This window comes from Tursiops truncatus, chromosome 10, assembly GCF_011762595.2.
Source record: "Tursiops truncatus isolate mTurTru1 chromosome 10, mTurTru1.mat.Y, whole genome shotgun sequence".
NCBI classification, from domain to species: Eukaryota; Metazoa; Chordata; class Mammalia; order Artiodactyla; family Delphinidae; genus Tursiops; species Tursiops truncatus.
The window spans coordinates 101,008,745-101,028,495 of NC_047043.1; the positions used below are offsets into that span (position 1 = coordinate 101,008,745).

A 19,751-nucleotide genomic window follows, 5' to 3' on the forward strand; every position below is an offset into this window, starting at 1 on the left:
GCCGCCACCACGCCGTGATTCCAGGACACTTCTGTCATCCCCAAAAGAAAGTGTGCGCCATGGGCGGCCACCCCGGACCCTATCTGATGCCCTCAGCCCTTCCCACACACTTAGCTACTTCCTGTCGTAACAGAGTCCTCACCGGAGATCGGATCTGCTGGCACCCTGATTATGGGCTTCTGCCTCCAGAGCTGAGAGAAAATAAAAGTCTATTGCTTTAGCCACCCAGTCTGTGGTATTTGTTAAGGCACCCAGAGAGACTAATACAACGGCTGTAATGCATTTCCAATCAGAATCTCAATAAGGTCTTATTTGGAGGGAGGGTGAAGAAAGAAAAAATGAATAAAATGAACCAAAAAGATAAAATTAGTGAGGGGAGGCCTGCCTGATCAGGGGTCAGACGCAGAGGCAGTGAAATCAAGATGGTCCAGGCAAGGAGCAGGCAGACGGCCAGGACAGACCCCAACGTATGTGAATACTGCATACTCAACTAAAAAATTCTCTATGGCCAAAGGAATTGAAAAAAATCCACTGCAGTAACAGGTGAAGTGAGGTTCAATTCAAAAGCGCTCCTGAGCACTGCGGGGTCCCGTGGGAGGGCTGCCTACGGGCTCTGCCGTGGGGAGTGTCAGCGGAGCTCCAGGGGGAGGCCCACAGCGCGCTGGCAGGAACTGAAGGATTACTACTGTCCCTGGGAAGCCAGGTGGCGCTTGCCCGCAAAAATACACACACCTTGCAGTCTAACAGTCTCACTCCCAAGATGCCAGCTCGCCACTGTAATGAGGCTCTAGGGACAGCAATATTCAGAGAGGAAAACGCCAACAGTGATGCCAGCCAACAGGGAACTGGTGAAAAACGACTCCTGTACAGCCCGCAGGCCAGGTGCCCCGACTGCTGAGAAGCACGCCTTCTGTAAACCCGCTCCCAGGAGCTGCAGAACCACCCTGCCCTCTGCAGCTGCCACGGGCCCTTTGCCTCCGACCGCACCCCTCACCTGCCCACTACAGACGACTGACAATGCTGGGACCTGCCTCAATGCACTGGCCCCAACAGAGCTGCTGAGTCACAAAGTCTTCAACTGGCCCTTGCCAACAAGAAGCCACTGTTATTTCAGGGGAACAACTGAATAAATAAAGAAAAAATGTAGGAAAACTTTATCCAAGGAACACAATTCCTAGAGCCCGCAATCTCTTACAGCTCAGATATGATTAAAAAAAACCAAACAGGACTTCCCTGGGGGTGCAGTGGTTGGGAATCCACCTGCCAATGCAGCAGACACGGGTTCGAGCCTAGTCCGGGAAGATCCCACACACCGCAGTGCAGCTAAGTCCGTGTGCCACAACTACTGAGCCTGCACTCTAGAGCCCGCACTCCGCAACAGAAGCTACTGCAGTGAGGAGCTCACGCACCAGGGCAAAGAGTGGCCCCCACTTGCTGCAATTAGACAGGGCCCGAGCGCAGCAGCAGAGACCCAACACAACCGTACATACATACATAAATAATTATACATTTAATTTGTTTAAAAAAACTGGATCCAATGATGGGTTTCAAATTCCCGTTTATCCCCTCCTCAAACAGAAGGACCAGTCTGACCAGGGCCATCTAGTGGCCTGGCCACCTGACAGCTGCAGAAGGAAAGAACAATGCAGCTGGTCAGACCAGGGAGACCTCGGCTGAGGTCTTTGCTGCCCCGCACGGTTGAGGTTATTCACAAGTGAGCGGAATTTCTGGAAGCCTTAGCAGACTGTGCCATTACCTTCCTGGATAAACACAGGGGTTTCTGGCTACATGGAAAAGAGTCAGCGAGGAAAGAAGGTTAAGGACAAGGCAGCCAGGCCGGCAGGACAAGGCAGCCAGCCAAGCTCAGCCAAGGCAGCCAGCCAAGCTCAGCGGCCCATCACCAGAGGTAGCCAGACCACCGCTGGACACCCACCTGCTTCAGCGCGTTCCGGGCAATCGTCTGGAAGGCCTGCTCCACGTTGATGGCCTCCTTGGCACTGGTCTCGAAGTAGGGAATGTTGTTTTTGCTGTAGCACCAGGCCTGTGCCCGCTTTGTGGCCACCTGGAAGAAGAGGCAGGGCATGTGTGTGCAGGGAACAGCGGGAATCCTACCAGGGAAGGACTGTCCCCCCCGCCGCCCCGGTCACCCCTACACACAGTAGAGCCAGGAGCCAAAGCACCCCGCCTACCACCCACACCTTCGGACCCTCAGCCGCACTAAGATTAGAAGCAGCTTCTGAAGGGAGTAAGACGCCAGCCCAGGAAGAAGTAACCGTCCCTCCTGGGACCTCAGAGGCAGCCCTCAGCACAGGACAGGCCTGGCAGCTTGGTCTTCAGCTCTGCAGCCCCTTCTGTGACTGCTCACGGCACCTCACCTGACCACACACCTAGGCACCAGAGCCCCGAGGCCCTCACCCTGCCTCGCATGTCCTGACCTCTCCCCACCCTAGCCCATTTTCAGGCATGAGAAGGACCATGCCACTCAGGAAAGGGAGAAAAAGAGACGAGTGGTCAGAAATACACCTAGCTACACTTAAGAGCCTACGTTCCCCAGACAAGTGCTATTTGAAAGGAACCTAGAGCAATTTTGCTCAAAGCCCAAAGCATCTCCTGTACACACGAGGATCAAGGGAGGCCCCTGAGGCGCTGAGAGAGCACTTGAGAAGGTCACACTCGAATCCCCTCCTTCCCAGCACAGAAAGGGAACGGGAACGAGGCTCAGAGGCAAAGGTAATAATGACCCATAATGACCCAAAGTCACAGCTGCAGGGGCAGCATGGGGATGTGAACTGGCCTCCTGGGCCCTGGTCCCCAAAGGCAGCTGGCCAGGAGGTAGTGCACCCCCAGAGTCGGTCTGGCCTCAGCACAGAACCCTCCAAATTCACGCAGTACCCCAGAAGCAGGGGGCTCTCACAGGAGAGGAAAATGCTAGAAAGCTCCTCCTGGGCACCACAGCCCCAGACACACCGTCATCTGGCATCTGAGTGTCCTCGTCAGATGAACACAGCATCAGACTCAGGAAGCATCCCCGATCTAAGAGTGCATGAGCCAGACGAAGTGCAAGTCTGCCTTTGCGTCCCAAAGACCAAATATCACCCGGCCTCAAGGGAAATCCCGTCACCGGGACCGAGAGAGCTGCCGGTGCAGGCAGCCCCACTCGGCGGGCTTCCTGCTTTGTTGCCGTAATTCCCAAGGGAATACCAACCTCTGCAGAGTTTCGCTGCCCGTCTGTCCACGGGGAGGCCAGGATGGTAGGTCTTTACAGGTTAGGGAGCAAGGCCCCATTCCAAGGGCTGGGCAGGTGGCTAGTTAGTTGTCTCCCACATCCACCCCCGCATGGGGCACACACAGCCAGAGACATGGGGTGTAGATCCCTGTGGCATATAGTTTCTTCCCAGTCAAATCTAAAAACAGCACCTGTCATCCAAAACTTAGCTGCCCCTTTACAAGAAGGCCCTTCCTGTGACTCAGTAGCCCTTACCCAAGCGAGGGCAGGTTCTCAGGTTCTCAAGCCCCATAGTGATGACCCCCGGCATCGTTGGCACTTACTTGTCTGTTTTCGAGGTCAATCTTGTTTCCCAGAACAACGAAGGGGAAGTTCTCAGGATCCCGGGGACTGGCCTGGATGAGGAATTCGTCTCTCCAGCTGTCGAGGGTTTTGAACGTGTTGGGGGCAGTCACGTCAAACACCAGGACGCAGCAGTCTGCGCCTCTGTAGAAGGCCACACCCAGAGACTGGAACCTCTCCTGTCCGGCCGTGTCCCAGATCTGCGAGAGACAAAACGGTCGTTCCTTGGGGCGGAGTGCCAGGAGTGGGGTGTGTGGAGGACGCCAGGGGCCCCCCCAGAGACAATCACTTCAGGACTCATCAGGAACAGAATTCAGCACCCGAGTGTCCAGAGCACACCGACAGACAGCAGTGTAAGTGGACGTGTCCCATGCGTCTGGAGGACGCTAGAGAAACGTTAGTCTTGATCGAGGTGGTGGCCACGTGGGTAGATGTTTACGGAAAACCTGAATGTAAACGTAAGATTTCTGGACCCTGGGGCTTCCTGGGCTGGTGGAAAGCTAGGGAGGTGGTCATTCATCGGGCTGTACATTCAGTTTTACTTTTGGCCGTGCTGCGCGGCTTGCGGGATCTCAGTTCCTCAACCAGGGACTGAACCCGGGCCACGGCAGTGTGAAAGCACTGAGTCCTAACCACGGCACCACCAGGGAACTCCCAAACTGTACATTTAAATGTATGCATTTTACTGTATACATAAAGTTGACCTAAAAAAACCCCAGTATGTTTTAGTTATATTATACCTTAATTAAGAGACAAAGGAAACAAAAGTACCAGAAAAGGGGGAGGGGTGGGAAGGAGACAGGGGGCGAGGAATAAAGGGACAAGCAATGTGAGAATACACCAAGGAAGACAGATCGAAGTCGCTTCTCATCAATGGACCACCAGGCGCTCAGCTCAAAGAACTTCCCACCATTCACTGCCACACCAGGTCCAAGAGCAAGGATGCAGTTCCTCAACGCCCCAGATCCCAACAGGGCCCCCGGTTTGCCTGGAGAGGACTAGTGTTCCCCAGAATGGCCGCACACCCGCGGCGAGCCACGGTGCCGGGGTCCAAAGCGGTTCGCAGTTACTTTCAGCTGACAGGAGTCTTCACCTCTTGGCTCCACTGTCTGCAGGAAACCACTTAGCTTCAGAGCAACATGAGAATCTGGAAAATCCTCATAACCCCCCAAAATTTCAACCTTATGTCCAAACCACCAGCCAGTGAACCGAAGGCCTGCGACTTAGACCAACACGGAGTGTGGACTGAGCCACGACAGTTTCATCTCCAGAAGCGGCTTCTGCAGAAGCAGCTTCTGCAGAAGCAGGGCTGAGCTCCTCCCCGAAGCTCCTCCCAGGCAGCCCACAGCACTCGGGGACACGCCAACTCCAGCGCGGCCACAGACAGCTTCCAGTTCAGGTAGGAAGAGCCTCACTGCACAGGAAGCGCACAGGATGCTTGCGCAGTGAGTGAATACACAGAAGGATGACGCAGCAGAACAGGGCAGTATCATGGGATTTGCATTTCTTTAATACTACCCAACTCATGATGTTCTAAACCCCACAGAACCGCCGAGAATGTTCTCCAAAAGGAGCCCTGAAACGTAACATGCAAATGCTGAAGGCTGGTTTTCCCTTGGGGACGGGCTCAAACAACATCATGGCAGACAGAGCAGGGCCAGGACTTAAATATTGTCTGGAAATATCTACAGCTGGAAACGGCAGCATTAGAACCCCTTGAAGAAGTTCCCATAAAGCAGTGCAACTACACAGGCTAAACTCTGGCTCACAGACAGGCCAAGGACAGTGCACGCGGAAGGGGGCTGTTGTGGTCGCCCATCAGTGCGGGGCAAAGAGTGCCCACCCCAGCCCAGAGGTTACCCTCCAAGGAAGGCAGCTCTGCAGGGCCCACGCAGCCCTCTCTTCCGACGTATGGGGCCCTCCACAACCAGCACACAGACTCCGGGTCACAGCTCTGGCCACAAGGGGCCCGACCACGGCAGCCTACCCCTGCCCACCCCCCACCCCCCGGGAACCTCGAGCCCACGCGTGCTCCAAGCACTCTGGGAAGAACCTTCCTGAAAAGGACACGTCCTAGTGGCCACGGGGGTTCAGCGTGCCTGCAGGCGTGGAGTCAGGAGGCTGTGGTAATGTCCACGCGGGGCCTAGCAGTGCTCACACTACGTGGAAGGAAGCAGCCACTGGGAACCAGAAGAAGTGATGGTAAGGCTGAAGGGCAATGAAAGAAACAAAGCCGAAGACTGTGGCTGCTCTCAGTGGGCAGGGAAGGGCACCGCCCCGCCCCACGTGAGCAGCAGAGCACACGTGCGGACAAACGGTCTCTGTGGACAGCGCGGCAGCAGCCGGACCCTGTGAGGGTCACCTCTGTGCTCTCCTGCTGTCCGACGTCCTACCCTGAATGCGTGTCCCTGAGTGGAGAAAAGAGCCTTTTCCCATAAAAGAAGACCAAGGTGGAGGGAGAATCGAGAACTCTGTCACAGCAGGTAAAAACTGACAACTACTTCTATAAAGAGAAACACAGGAAAAAAAAAATTATAAACAAATATAGGCTTGGACAACAACAACAAAATTCCCATTAGAGAAATAACATTGTCACTATGTAAATATCTGGATAAGTAAAGCAAAAGCCAAAAAATGCCCCGAAACTCTTGGTGTCCTCCCACCCAGAGGTCTTCACGAGCACACATCTTTCTCTAGGTGCCCGCGTTGCAGGGTCACTCACGCAGCTGGAATCTCAGTGCACAGGCCACTCCTCTCCGCCCCACAAAACACACAGCACCCTCCCCGGCGAGAGCGCACATCCTTACTCTGCCCAACACTCAGCAAACCACTTCACTCATTTTAAAAAAATATTGCTTAAAAAAATATATTGCTGCCAATTTCCCATAATTATAAGTAACTCAGTAATGAGCTTTAACACAGAGAGTCTTTCCTGTGTTTCAGATTGCTTCTTTAGGACAGGATCCCAAGAGCAGAATTACACCGGAACTTTATGACTCTTGGTGGAACCAAATGGGTATTTGGAACTCAGATACTGAGAAGGCAAAGTAAGGAATTAAAAAGAAAAGTTGAAAAACTGGGGGTTATTCTCAGCAAGTTTCCAAAATTAATTTAACTTAACACTTACAAAAGTACAGTCTTGTGGCTATGATCTTTCAAAATTTGTAATATTTTAACTGAAATACTTTATTTTCTACCTTCAAAATACACCCAATATATCTATCTACCCAGAACTCCAAGGTGACAACTATCAACACTGCTGTTTCTACATCAGTTCTTCAGGAAGAGAGTCAGCCCTTCCTCACAGCCTTCCTTCCATTCCCTTCCCCCCTTAGAAGTAAGCGGCCCGAGACCTGTGTCACACAGACAGTGTCCGTAACATAATTCCATATATCATGTGCAAGATCCTCTGCATCTTTTGTTGTTTCCTCCAGATGCTAACAGCTGTACAGTATCCGGTGCCTTAAACCACCACCGCTGACCCCCTGGGCCTCTACATCATCCGTAGCTTTTCGTGACTGCACAGAGGCTGCAGTGAGCATCCTTCCTCACTTGTCGTCGGGCCCACAGTTTCCTAGGCTCTGAACCCAGATGCAGACTGGCTGCTTGTCAGGGATGTGTGTGTGTGACGCTGGAGAGCCAACAAAAGTCTCCATTTGAAAGGCTGCACGGATATGTTCCCACCATCGGTTTGAGAATATTCTATCTACTTGTAGCCAAAACTCGATTTTGTCAGCCTTTTAAATTTGCAATTCCCTGACGTCAGGCCACAGGACGTGGTTTCTCCTGAGAGTTGCCTGTTACCCACTAGGTCATTCTGCCGAATGGATACTATTAGGCATTATTAACAGTTTCTCCCAGTCTGTAGTTTGTTACTTAGAATCTTGTTATTCAGATGTTTACTGTGGTCTACTATCAATCTTTAACCTTTTATGATTTGTGCTTTCTCTATTTTAAATGCCTAAAGTTAAGAAAACCCAAAAGAACCTGTATTTTCATTTTACAGGTTTTCATTTCGTGCTTTTTCCATTCAGGTCTTGAACACTCTGGCTACTCCTCAGCAAATGGAAAGCCGCCGGCCCAGAGGCCTGTTTACAGTACGACTTGTCCTCTGACTTGTCCTTTCCCCATTCTGCAAAGCCTCCTCTGCCTACCCAGTGTCAGCTAGGTGTGCCTGTTTCTGTGCCCTCCGTGCCCTTGATCTGTGGATCTCTGTGACAATGTCATACTGTTTACATTACTATGGCTTCGTAAGTTACCTTTAGGTTTTTCACGCACACTTGACTCCATCTAATGTTTAATACCGATTGATTTCTAGCTTCTTCCTGAGCAACGTAAGAAATTTTAAAAATGCACACGGTCACTCATCTTTCCCCACACATTAAATTACACAGTTCCAATCCCGGTTTCCTTGTACTGGTTTGAAGCTACATACTCTTACTATTAGGGTCATAATTCTAAAAACAGATGCATGCAATACAATTAAGTTTATCTTATCTCAGACCTTTCCACTTCCGCCTGAAGTGCGTCTCTTAGGATTTCTGCCCGAGCCTAAGGAGGCGCTCGCTTTCCTTCTTGGAGGCGGGCATTTCCAGGGCTCAGAACACCCTGCTGACAGCCCCGGCTCACATGCCACAGCCTGCCAGTCCCACTGGCAGCCTCACTGCTCCTCCAGGTCGTTCTGTTTCCTCTGGCTGCCTTCAAGTTTGTCTTAAAGGAATTTTTTCCATATGGTTCCTCTAGACTTCTGTGTTCCTCCTGAATCTGTGGATCTGGTGCCACATCAGTTCTGAGAAATCCTCAGCAAATAACTTTCACCTATTCGCTCGGCTGAGACTAATTAAAATTAAGTGCGAGCGACCTACTCACTGAATCCTGTTTTTACCTCTTTTCCCCATTTCCCACCATTTTTCTTCCTTTCAGCCCTCTTGTGGTGTATCCTATCTGTTGCTAAAAACACTCTCTATATTTCCAAACTGTGGTTATTGCATTTCATTTTTAGAAGTTCTACTGACCTACACCACCTGCTTAGTTTCTTCTCCACAGATACACAAGATTGCCTGGTTTCTTTAAATACAAAGACCACTCTGAATGGCCAGGGGGGTTTCCACTGGTTCTTGCCTTGCTGTCTTAATCTGAATTATCTATTTTTGCAAGTGCTGAAGGCCCGTGAAAAACAGGGGAGGATTCCTCAAGATCCAACATGATGACGCCTTTGTCCGGAGACGACGGTTTTCATTTAATTCTAGTCTTTTAAACTGGCTGCAGGAGCACAAGGGCCAGCCTTTTGTTTCAACCTGAGGACCATGTTCTTTCCTCCCACCCTTTCCAGACTCTGCTTTGGTGCCCTGGGTTCTCCAGATGGGGTCGACTCCGGGAAACTCCAAGATCTGAGCTCGTGGGACCTGTGGGGCTCTATCAGAATGGCCCCTGAGCCAGGAGGGACAGAGTCTCGCTTCTCATCAGCCCACCCGGCTGTCAGAACCACAGCGTGGCTCTCCATCTGCTTCTCCTGCTACGCGACACGGGAAATCTTCAGGTGGCGTTTGACCCGGCACCCTGAAGACATCCCATTTCCCTTCTGCTTTCTGTTGCAGCCGAGAACTTATCTAACTGCTGTTCCTTTATCTGTAAGCTGTCTTCTCTCTCCAGTTGCTTTTAGGATTCTGATTTTTGGCACTCCAGTTCCGAGTTTACTCTTGAGGTAATTTGCTCAGCTTAATCTTGAAGTTTACTGTTTTCTTCAGCTATGTTTAATCTGAGGTTTAACTGCTCAGTTGATTTCAGTGACTGTTTTTTCACTTCTTGAAGTTCTAAGCTTCCCATATCCTCGTTTTTTATAGTGCCCCTTTTCATTTATGGTTTCCATTCCAAGAAATCTCTAGTCACTGTGAGCATTTTCTGCAGGCCATTATTCCCCCTTGAGCTCATCCTCTGTCCCTATAGGGTGGTCTTATCTTTGTATTTGCCAGGAGTGACAGAGGGTTAATGTCAGATCCTCCAGACTAAACTCTCTGTGCCTGGCAGAGCAGAAACTGAGAATCCACACACGGGCACAGTGGGACTGGGAGTCTGCAACCAGGAAGCAAGTAGCAAAGCCCCAGCCTGCACCGCACATGCCAGCTTTGCCACTTGCGTGGGCTGAGGTTTTGGGTCCTGTTTTCCCATCTTTCCAAGGTCCTAATGAGTGTGTGTCTATGTGTGCAGGGGGGTTCTGGGCCCGCATCTTGTGCAGTTCACGCCTCTTGTCCTTGATGACAGACAGAACTCAAGTCCCCGTTACAAATTCACAGATCACCATGGCAGGAGCCCCTGAGCTTATGATGAGCTTTCAGTTCTCTCTTCTTTCCTGTTATCTGGTAATTTCCTTTTCTCTCAAGCTTGGCCTATTCAAACTTTAGTTTTATACACACACACACTTACTATTAAAGTATAACTGATGTACAGTATTATATTAGTTTCAGGTGTACGGACACTGTGATTTTTTTTTTATTTTTGTAAGTTACAAAAGGACCACCACAATGTCTAGCTACCATCTGTCATCACACAGAGTTATTACGATCCTGCCGACGATACATTACCTCCCCAGGACTTATTTATTGTATGACTGGATGTTTGTACCTCTTAATCCCCTTGACCTATCTCGCCCACCTCCAGCTGTACACTGAGCACCTCTGTGTGTATGCTTGCGGTATGGGGGAGCCACATTAGCCCCATCCTGGAGGTCTGAGTTCCCCTGGGAGCATGTGACAGCTTGAGGTCAACACATGTAAAAACTATCTGCAACCTGTACCATCCAAACATTTCAGCGAGCCCGGTGCTCGCTAGGACCCCCATGTCTCAGTCTCCCCAGGACATCATTTAGCAGAGAAAGTAAGGAACAACTGGTGTGGAGGTGGGAGCTTCCAAAGACAACATCTGGGCTGAAAGTTGGCGACTTCAGGATGGGTGCAGCTGTGACCAAAGGGCCTAGCAAGCAGAGACACGTTCAACCACAGCTTTGTAAGAGCAGCACATGATTCGGAAGGACTGGCAGGAGATGAAAAAGTGAAGAATAGTTTGTAGCCAGAATGTGAAGGCTTTTAAAGAGCCATGTGAAGGAATCTGTTTTTATCCTAACTGTTGAAAGGGAAGCCCTTGAAATCAGATTAAGCTGATACGTGAAAAACCAGATTGGCTTAATAGAAACACAACTTTAAGGGCTACAGATAGGACAGATTATAAGAAGCCAGAAAAACAGGAAAACTAATTTAACAGCTGCTGTAAGAACCTAGGAGAGACACGACGATTTTTTTGGCCTGAAGAACTAGGCGAGGGTATTAGGAAAGAGACAAGTTACACATTTTGGAGACATAAGACAAGAACCTGTAGGTTACCAAATTTACAGCAAAAAGACAATGAAAACCAGGAAGTCCAGTTAAATTTGAACTCTGGAAAAAAATGAAAAATTTTTAGTACGTCTCACACAGTACTTGGGACATACTTGATGTCTTGCATTTTATATGGCAATCCTATCTATAAGCCAATTATCCATGAATATAATAGTGAGATCTAAAGAACAGGGAGGGGAAGATGCCTGGGCATGAAAGATGGGTGAAGACGGAATGACCAAGGCTTGGCTGGCCAAGGTGAGGCGTGCGCTTACCTGCATCGTAACTAGTCTGTCATCCACCATCACCTCCTTTGTCAGGAAGTCTGCTCCTATTGTGGCTTTGTACTGATTACTGAATTTCTTGTTCACATACTGGTTCATGAGTGATGTCTTACCGACTCTGAAATTGGAGAAAAACCACAAGTGTAAGTCAACTAGGAAGGCACTGAAAACTGACTCTGACACCTGCAGCTCGGAAGGAACCTGCCCACCCCCATCAGAGGAGGAAAACTTCCCAGTTCACTCGCCTGACGACATGCTTTCTCCTGGGACAAAAACACAGGGTACAGACGCAGGCCAGATCTGGAAAAGCTGCTTCGAGGTTCTGGTGTAGTTGGTAGAGCCTAGTGTTATTTCTCTCCTTCTAAAAGAAGCCCCAGCAATAAGATCGCTCCACTAGTCCAAAAATATCTCTGCCGCCTTGGGTGTGTCTCCATTTAGTGGTTGCTGTTCAGTCCAAGCAAACAGCCAGAGGAAGCCACTGGCTCCGAGCAGACATTTACGCCAGTTAACCAATCTGCCGCTTCCAAGTTTAAAATCTGAAGCGGAAAAAAGCACCAGTATTCCACCAAACCAGAATCCACCTCAAAGTATGCTCCTCCAGAGGTATTTTCCAGTAAGAAAACTCAGCAAGAGACAATGTGTGATTTTTTTTTGGTGATGAGGTAGTTAGGACAGGCCAAAGACAACGCAAGCCTTCCTCACAGCCAGTAATACCTTCCTTTTCACAAAGGAACACATGCATTTCACATGCAGAGGGGACCTGGAAATACAAACAGCCCAAGGCAGTGTTCACCTGGTCACGTGCACCAGAATTTCCAGGGGGAAAAGACAGGAAATGTGTAATCAGGCAAGTTTGGGTAACACAGGCTAAAAGCAGTACTTTCAATCCTGACAGCATACCAGAGGCACCAGGAGAATGTATGTGAGCGGAAGCGGGGACAGGGAGAGAGGAGGGGGGACAGATGAGTGCGCGTCTATTTAAGCACTGCCAACCAGGTCCTACCCACTGGTCTGGGCAAATGCTAATTGTTAAAAGGCTCCTCGGGTGATTAAAAAAGCCAGCCACGGTAGAAAAATCACTGCCTTTTGAAAAGAACTTTGGAAGAAGGACGTGCACCTGCAATTTATTATCATATTGTTTTTAAAAATATGTAGCCTCTGGTCTAAGTTTTCATGGGTCACTTCAGATGCCAAGTCTGAAAAGCTCCCCCCGTAACCCCCTGAATCTTCACAGTGATGAAAGAACTAGCTAGTTACGCAGTAGCGGCAGATCTAAGACCCGAACACAGTTCTCCAGTCCCAGGCTCTACTGACTCAGGCACAGCAGGAGGAGGATGCAGGCATACCCCACTTGAATGCGCTCTGTGCAAACTACGCTTCTCACAGACTGAAGGTCTGTGGCAGCCCTGTGTCAAGCTAGTCTCTCAGTGCCATTTTTCCAATGGCATTTGCTCACTTCATGTCTGTGTCACATTTTGTTAGTTCTCGCAATAGTTCAAACTTCTTCATTAGTATATTTGTTATGACGATCAGTGATTTTGATGTTACTACTGCAAAAATATTACGACTCCCTGAAGGCTAAGATGATGGTTGGCATTTTCTAGCCATAAAAGCATTTAAATTGAGGTTTGTACACTGTTTTTAGACATAAGGCTATTGTACACTTAATTGTACAGTATAGTTCAAACATTAACTTTTAGATGCCCTGAGAAACCAAAAAGTTCACGTGACTCCCTTCACTTCGATATGCACTTCGTCGCAGCAGTCCAGAACCAAGCCCGCAGTGTCTCGGGGGTCTGCGTGTGCTGCACAGTGCACCCCAAACCTCCATCTCGTGGACACGGCGCCAACGGCAACAAGCCTACATAAACAGCGCTCCCTAGTCTAACCAGCTTGGGAAAGGGATTCCATGAATTTTTTAAAAATATATTTTCTTTCTTTGTTTTTGGCTGTGTTGGGTCTTCTTTGCTGCACGCAGGCTTTCTCTAGTTGCGGTGAGCAGAGGCTACTCTTCGTTGCAGCGCGCGGGCTTCTCATTGCAGTGGCTTCTCTTGCTGTGGAGCATGGGCTCTAGGCACATGGGCTTCAGTAGTTGTGGCTCGCAGGCTCTAGAACGCAGGCTCAGTAGTTGTGACACACGGGCTTAGTTGCTCCACGGCATGTGGGATCCTCCCAGACCAGGGATCGAACCCGTGGTCCCATACGTTGGCAAGCGGATTCTTTTTTTTTAAGTAAATTTCTTTGTTTGCTTGTTTATTTATGGCCACGTTGGGCCTTCACTGCTGCACGCAGGCTTTCTCTAGTTGTGGCAAGTGGGGGCTACTCTTCCTCATGGTGCACAGGCTTCTCATTGCAGTGGCTTCTCTTGTTGCGGAGCACAGGCTCTAGGCACGCAGGCTTCAGCAGTTGTGGCTCGTGGGCTTAGTTGCTCCGCGGCATGTGGGATCTTCCCGGAGCCACAGGGAGGGCTCGAACCCGTGTCCCCTACACTGGCAGGCGGGCTCTTAACCACTGCGCCACCAGGGAAGCCCCCATGAAACTATCATTAATTGAGTTCAAACAGCCACCCTTTTCCCTAAATCATGCCCCAAATTGGGGAACAAAGGACTACCTGACTAGGGGTCATTCCGATTTTTGCTGTGCTCCCAAGAGCACGGAAACGTAGGGCCCTAATGCCACGGCTATTAGAGACGGAAGCAGCAAATGTCAGCACAGAGGGTATGAGCTCCAAGCGGGTGAAATTTAAACCCAGGTCAGTGTGCTGGCTCAAATTTAGGAGGGACACTTACCCAGAATCTCCCAGGATGATAACCTTCAGTAGCACTTTCTTCCTCGAGGTCATCCTTCAAGCTGGAAGAGAGGAGAATGCACGTTAAGTAGGATGGGAACACCCAGGGGGACCACCTCCCTGGGCACAAAACTCCTCGGCAGCCCCAAGAGCACTGCGCCTGAGCTCTTCTGCAAGTGGCTCCCCGCCGTCCAGGGCCTTCGACGGAACACAGTATCAGTACTGGAACTCTGGACCCAAGAGCTCGGCCACATGGTGTGTCAGGGCCATCCCGCCCCTGGGAGGAGTCTGAAGGAATGATTCTCCCACTTGGATGCTGGATCAATGCTCCATTTACTCAACAGCTGGGTCCTGCTTCAGGCAGGTCTCTGCTCAAACATCACTCCTCGGAGGCAACCACTTGATCTGAAGGAAAGCGGAACACCCTCTCCCCGTTTGCCGTCTATCCTTTACTCTGCCTTATTTTTCCTTCAGAGTACTTACCACTACAGTTGACTCTTGAACATCTCAAGGGTTAGGGGCACTGACCCTCCACTCAGTTGGAAATCGCTTATAACTTAACAGTCGGCCCTCCGCATCCGCGGCGCCGCATCCGCGGTCCTGCAGCCACAGTATCAACCGAGCAGGGTCGCGTCATTCGTGCTGTTCGAGGATAAACTGTACTTGACATTTTAATGTATTATATTCATTTCTCTTCTCCCTTTCCTAATAATTTCTGTGAAAACAGTTTTATTCCCCACGGTTTTATTCTCCAGTGCCAAGTAGAGAATTATCAAATATCGGGTTAGTGCACAAATTAATATTTGACTTCGCAGCTCTTGAGACCACCTTTCCCCAGAAAGCCTTTCGGGTAGCCTTCCACAGCCTCGACCAGACAATACGATCTGTGCTCAACTCTCTGCCACCACGTGACCGCGTGGTCAATTTACTTATTGAGACCGACCTCCTGTCTTAATTGCCCCTCAGTCCTCAGGGCCTGAGCCAGTAACTTTCAGAAGATGAACAACTTTCAAGAAAGCAGGAGTCCTAAATTCTGGCCTCCGATGTCCGTGACTTAACTGAAACTACCAGAGGAGCACTCCTCAGGCAGCTGATCCCCAGGAGAGCTGCAACCGCCTCTAGAATCAGGAATTTATGATTGCACGTGAGCCTCAGAAATGACACCCATGCCTTCTGAGAACCTCTAGCCTTGGCCATTGTCCTCGGGAGACGCTGAAACAGCCACGGCAGGAGACTACCACTAACAGTCACGGGGCAATATCCGACTCCTACCTTCACTGGAGCTGGGGGAAATTAAGTGTTTATACTTAAGCAAAGTAGGTAAGGATGTGGGTTAAATAAAGCCTGTTATTTTTCCATAGTTTGGGAAGACAAGACAGTCAAGACTGGGTCTGAAAAAAGCTACCTTTAGTTTCACCTTTATCCACCTGGCTTCCTGAAGGTGAGGATGACCGCACTGCCTACCTACGGTGGGGGTGACTTAAGCATGCAAATCCCGATCCCATGCTCCTCTGGCGTTGCCACTTTCCAGCTGTGTAACCCGGGGCAAGTCATTTAACCTGTTGGCATACATCCCATGGGTGATGTGAGGCCTGGATGAGAAAAATGCTCAGGACACTGACTAGGATATAGTAAGTGGTTAGTAAATGTTGGTGCTATGATTTTCATGTGTGCCAAATACCGAGATGAATAAACAGCAGAACAGAGTCCAGAAGGCAGCAAGAGAAGCAGTAAGTCGCAGGCCCAGGCGAGAGAAGCAGTAAGTCGCAGAGCCCAGGCGGTAACTCAGCTCCACGCCTCGGCTTCCAGATGCCTGGCTGTCAACTGTTCCCTTTCAGCTGGTGGCATCACAAGGAAACTGAAGGAAATTATCAGAACGGAGCTAGTGCCCACAGGGCAGGATTAGGTGGCGAGCCCTACGCGCCTGAAAGTGGTGTCTTCCACAGCTTCAGAAATGGTGTGGGGACGAGAGTCAAAGCAGAGGCAGTTAGCAGGCACCACGACCTAGCCTGGGGCAAGCTGTCTCAGCCCAAAGCCTCGTGTCTGTGCAGTCTCTGGAGACACAGACATAGCTTCTGTCTATGAGGCGCCCACCAGTGCTAGCTGGGGGCGGCATAAGACAAGCCCGAGTTCTGCCTGTTTCCTGTAGTCATCCATCAGATCTAGGGTTGGTGTTGGTTTTTTCTCTCTGCAGTTAGAGGTACACACCCCCAATCACCCATGATCACCCACGAGACCCACAGCCCTACCTTCCTCCCTAGGGACTACCTTGACCAAAGTTTAACCTAAGAGTCTCACCCCAAGGTCTGGTACCATATTTTGGGCTAGAGATCAAATTATGACAGTTGGGACAAGTTTCAAATCCAAAGGGCAAATTAAGGAAAGGTATGAAAAGAAGGTGAGCTTTGCAAAGAAATTCTTAAAGAATGTTTAAGTCACTGATTTTGAGAATGGGAAAAGGATTTCCACGACCTGGTTTAGTAAGGCTCACGGTGCATCCAGTATTATTTCATAATATTAGAAGGAAGTAAGAAACACACTTCACCCATCCTGTTCCCACCCGACAGACCTCACGTTTGTGTCCTCTCAGGCTTCTGCTCACAGCGGTGGCAGGTGGGCCCATGCGGCCACCTTGACCCTCCTGGGCAGCAGAGCACGACGCCTGAGCATCTTTCCTCACCTGCACACCCAGTCACAGAACCCCCAGAACACAGCGGAGGGCACAGCCAGGAAGTCCCAAGTCCCCATCAGAGCTCACCCAGCCCCACACACAACCCGGTATTCTGTCTCTCCCATGTTACTATTTAGCCTTGTTTTCCAGTACTTGCTTCCATGAGTCTCAGTGTCTAATATTTCTTTGAGTGAATTAAGCATTTAAAAAGCCATTCCTACCTTTTGTTTAATATATCAAAAATCTGGGAAAAACAACGCCATAAGAAACAGCTCTGAACTTCCATTTGTGGGGTCATTTTCCTGGGCCGCAGCAATGCCCCTGGGGAGGTCTCTTAGGCTCAAACTCACGTGACTATCACAGGCCATGCCGGCCCTGAGGAACACGGATCGCTGGCTGTCCTCGCGACAGCCCACACCGCAGACAGCTCAGGCATAGGGAGGCGGCCTGGACTCACCACCCTGACTCTGAGCCCTCATTCCTGGGGGGCTCCCCACGAGGGACACGTCCAGCGCGAGAGCCACTGTGCTCCAGTGGGCCTGGGGCCCATCAGGTACTCACAGCCACTCCCCATCTGTCAGATGCAATCACCAACCAGGAGACATTTTATCACAAACCGCGCTGCCTTTAGTGGGGTTCCCAGGGAAACAGCTAGAAAGTTAAACAAAGGGCAAATTCTCACTCACAGGAAAGGGTTTTGTCCACCTTAACCCACGGGTACTGTTTAGGAATGGGGTAACTGAGTCAAAAGTATAAACACTTCCATAACTTTTGCTAATTCACTTTCCTGAAGGATTTTCCAAATTTACACTGCAACCACTGTTGCAGTGATTAACAGCATATAGCATCTAAATGAGAAAAATGACAATTTTACTGAGACAAAGAAAATCTGAATAAATGAAGAGATACCTCCAATAGGAAGCCTTAATGTAAAGATACGAATTCTTCCCTATTTAAACAATTCCAAGGGGTTTTTTTTGGAATTTGATGAAGTAATTATAACTTTATTCATAAAAATAAATGCACAAGAGTCCCTCCCATTCCTCTCAAAAAAAGAGTAATGACAGGGATTTGCCTAACAGTCTTGGAAAGTATGTTACAAAAATACAGTATGAACACCATGGGCTGGAATAAACGGAAGAGGGTCCAGAAAGGAACAATTTCGGCAGGTCCAGCGTTACAAAATTTAGCAGCAAAAGGATGAACAATTTACCAAGTGGTGAGAGCCAGAATTAACATCCTTAAACCTCATCTTCCACAACAGATTCCCACAGGAGTAAAGATGTAAGTGTAAGAATGGCTACGTATGAAGCTGAAAGGAATACATACAAGATTGGCAGGTTTTTCCTGGGTGGTGGGATTCCAAATGATTTCGTTTTCTTTATATTCATGTGAAGAGCGCATTTCTTTTAAACTCAAAAAGCTATTTCCATTTTGGAGGACAATGTTCACCTGTTGATTTTTCAGGTAAATTTTCTGCTTGCAAGAATATTCCTGTTCGCCATGAGGTGCACCTAAAGGCAGACTTTCCTCTTTGCCCGGTGCCTGTGAACAGTCGGGCTTTTGCAAACAGGGCGCCAGCCCGGAGGAAACCCCCGGCTGGCTTCACCAGGACGCTGACGGCTTCAAACTGGCAGAAGCTAAGAGCTATGTTTTTGTACTTAATGTTCTCCAGGACCAAGAATGGGGCACTTGTTTCTAGAAAAGAGCTAAGAAAAAAATAAAACCAAACGAAACCTTGAACACAACTTTTGCCACAAGAAGCAGTGGCTTTAGAACCTTCACTGGCAGTCTCTGCTTTCTGTTATCCATTTCCACCACCATCTTCATGAATTTTTGAAGACTGAAATTACTTTTAAAAATCCTACCAAGTTAGAAATTTCTAAGTGGAAAACCATTCTTCAACGCACAGACCACTTCCCTTTTACACTTTTACAGGAGAAAGGGAAGCAGGCAGAGAGAACAGAAGGAGCTATATGAGGTCCCTAACCCCTGTTGCCTGGAAATGAACATTTTAGATAGCATCCATTAATCCAGGAAGCTCTCTAAAAGCCTTTCTAGAATAAGATATATTCCGAACACACTTCCTTCCTTCTGCTATCAAACCAAACTTGATCAGTGTGCTCTGGGGTGCATTCTTCCTTGGAAGAACAAGCATTTTTTTAGAACACGAACTATTCCATACGCTGAATCGATTCTTTCCCTCGTACAGTGTTTCCCGTGTAATGAATCAAAAGCCAGAACTTCCCCCCATCAGCTGGAGCTGCCGCCTTCCTCACTGCTGAAGCACAGCAGCCAGCTGGCCATAAAGGCAGACAAAACAAGGAAGCCCCAAGCAGGTAAAAACATCAGGAAAATACCGTCCCCAGCTCTGGGCTAGGCAGGGTCAGTGAGGACAGAAAGGGACTGACGGAGAGGGGTCAGCGGAGGGCAACGAGGATAAAGGGCTGGAGAGGGGAAGAGAGGAAGCTGGGGGTCAGCAGGCCACCACAAAGTCTGAGTTCGTGGAGGTGGAACGACTTTGCCTGGTGATCAGAAACACGCTGACTATGCTCGAGTGGAGGTGAGGCTCTGTAGGGAGATGCAGGGCCAAGGAGGTGAGAGCAAAGTGTCTGCAAAGCCGTCAAGACAACAGTGTAAAACGCAGGGGATGAAACTGAACGAGGTGTCATCACGTCCAAGGTCACACAGCAATCAAGTGGCAGAGCTGGAGTTAACAGGTGTGTAAGCCCAGACCCAACACCTGACTGCCCTGCCACTCAGCAATACCAGCTTTCCCCTGGTTCTCCAGGAAGTAGGCATTTAAAAAAGCTCCCTCTGGGGACTGAGGCGCACACACAAGGTTTGGAAAACCAGTGACGTGAGGTCAAAAACTGCTGTTCTGGTTTGCATGTGTGTCTGATACAAAACTAACGATGGCACGAAATATCTGAACAAGTGCTAAAGGTTCAACAAAGCTGGGACAGTTAAACCAATTGATTTTCTATAGTCCATTAACATTTTTACTTGGTGTGTGTTTCCAAGCTGCCTGCCTTTAACAGCTACAGCCTAACCAGACAGTTGACTTTTC

The 19,751-nt window shown here is 49.4% G+C and overlaps 1 protein-coding gene across 3 annotated transcripts in view; it reads right to left on the reverse strand.

Moving 5' to 3' along the window:
- The window catches only part of RAB7A (RAB7A, member RAS oncogene family), a 93,898-nt gene that overhangs the window by 2,146 nt on the left and 72,001 nt on the right, over positions 1-19,751 (reverse strand). For all 3 annotated transcript variants that reach the window (XM_073787779.1, XM_073787777.1, XM_073787778.1), the window contains 4 exons: positions 14,012-14,072; positions 11,214-11,340; positions 3,550-3,768; positions 1,934-2,062 (listed from right to left, as the gene is read on the reverse strand). In XM_073787779.1, the coding sequence (XP_073643880.1) occupies positions 1,934-2,062; positions 3,550-3,768; positions 11,214-11,340; positions 14,012-14,064 (528 nt within the window). In that variant the 5' untranslated portion in view covers positions 14,065-14,072. The remainder of the gene's footprint in view (positions 1-1,933; positions 2,063-3,549; positions 3,769-11,213; positions 11,341-14,011; positions 14,073-19,751) is intronic.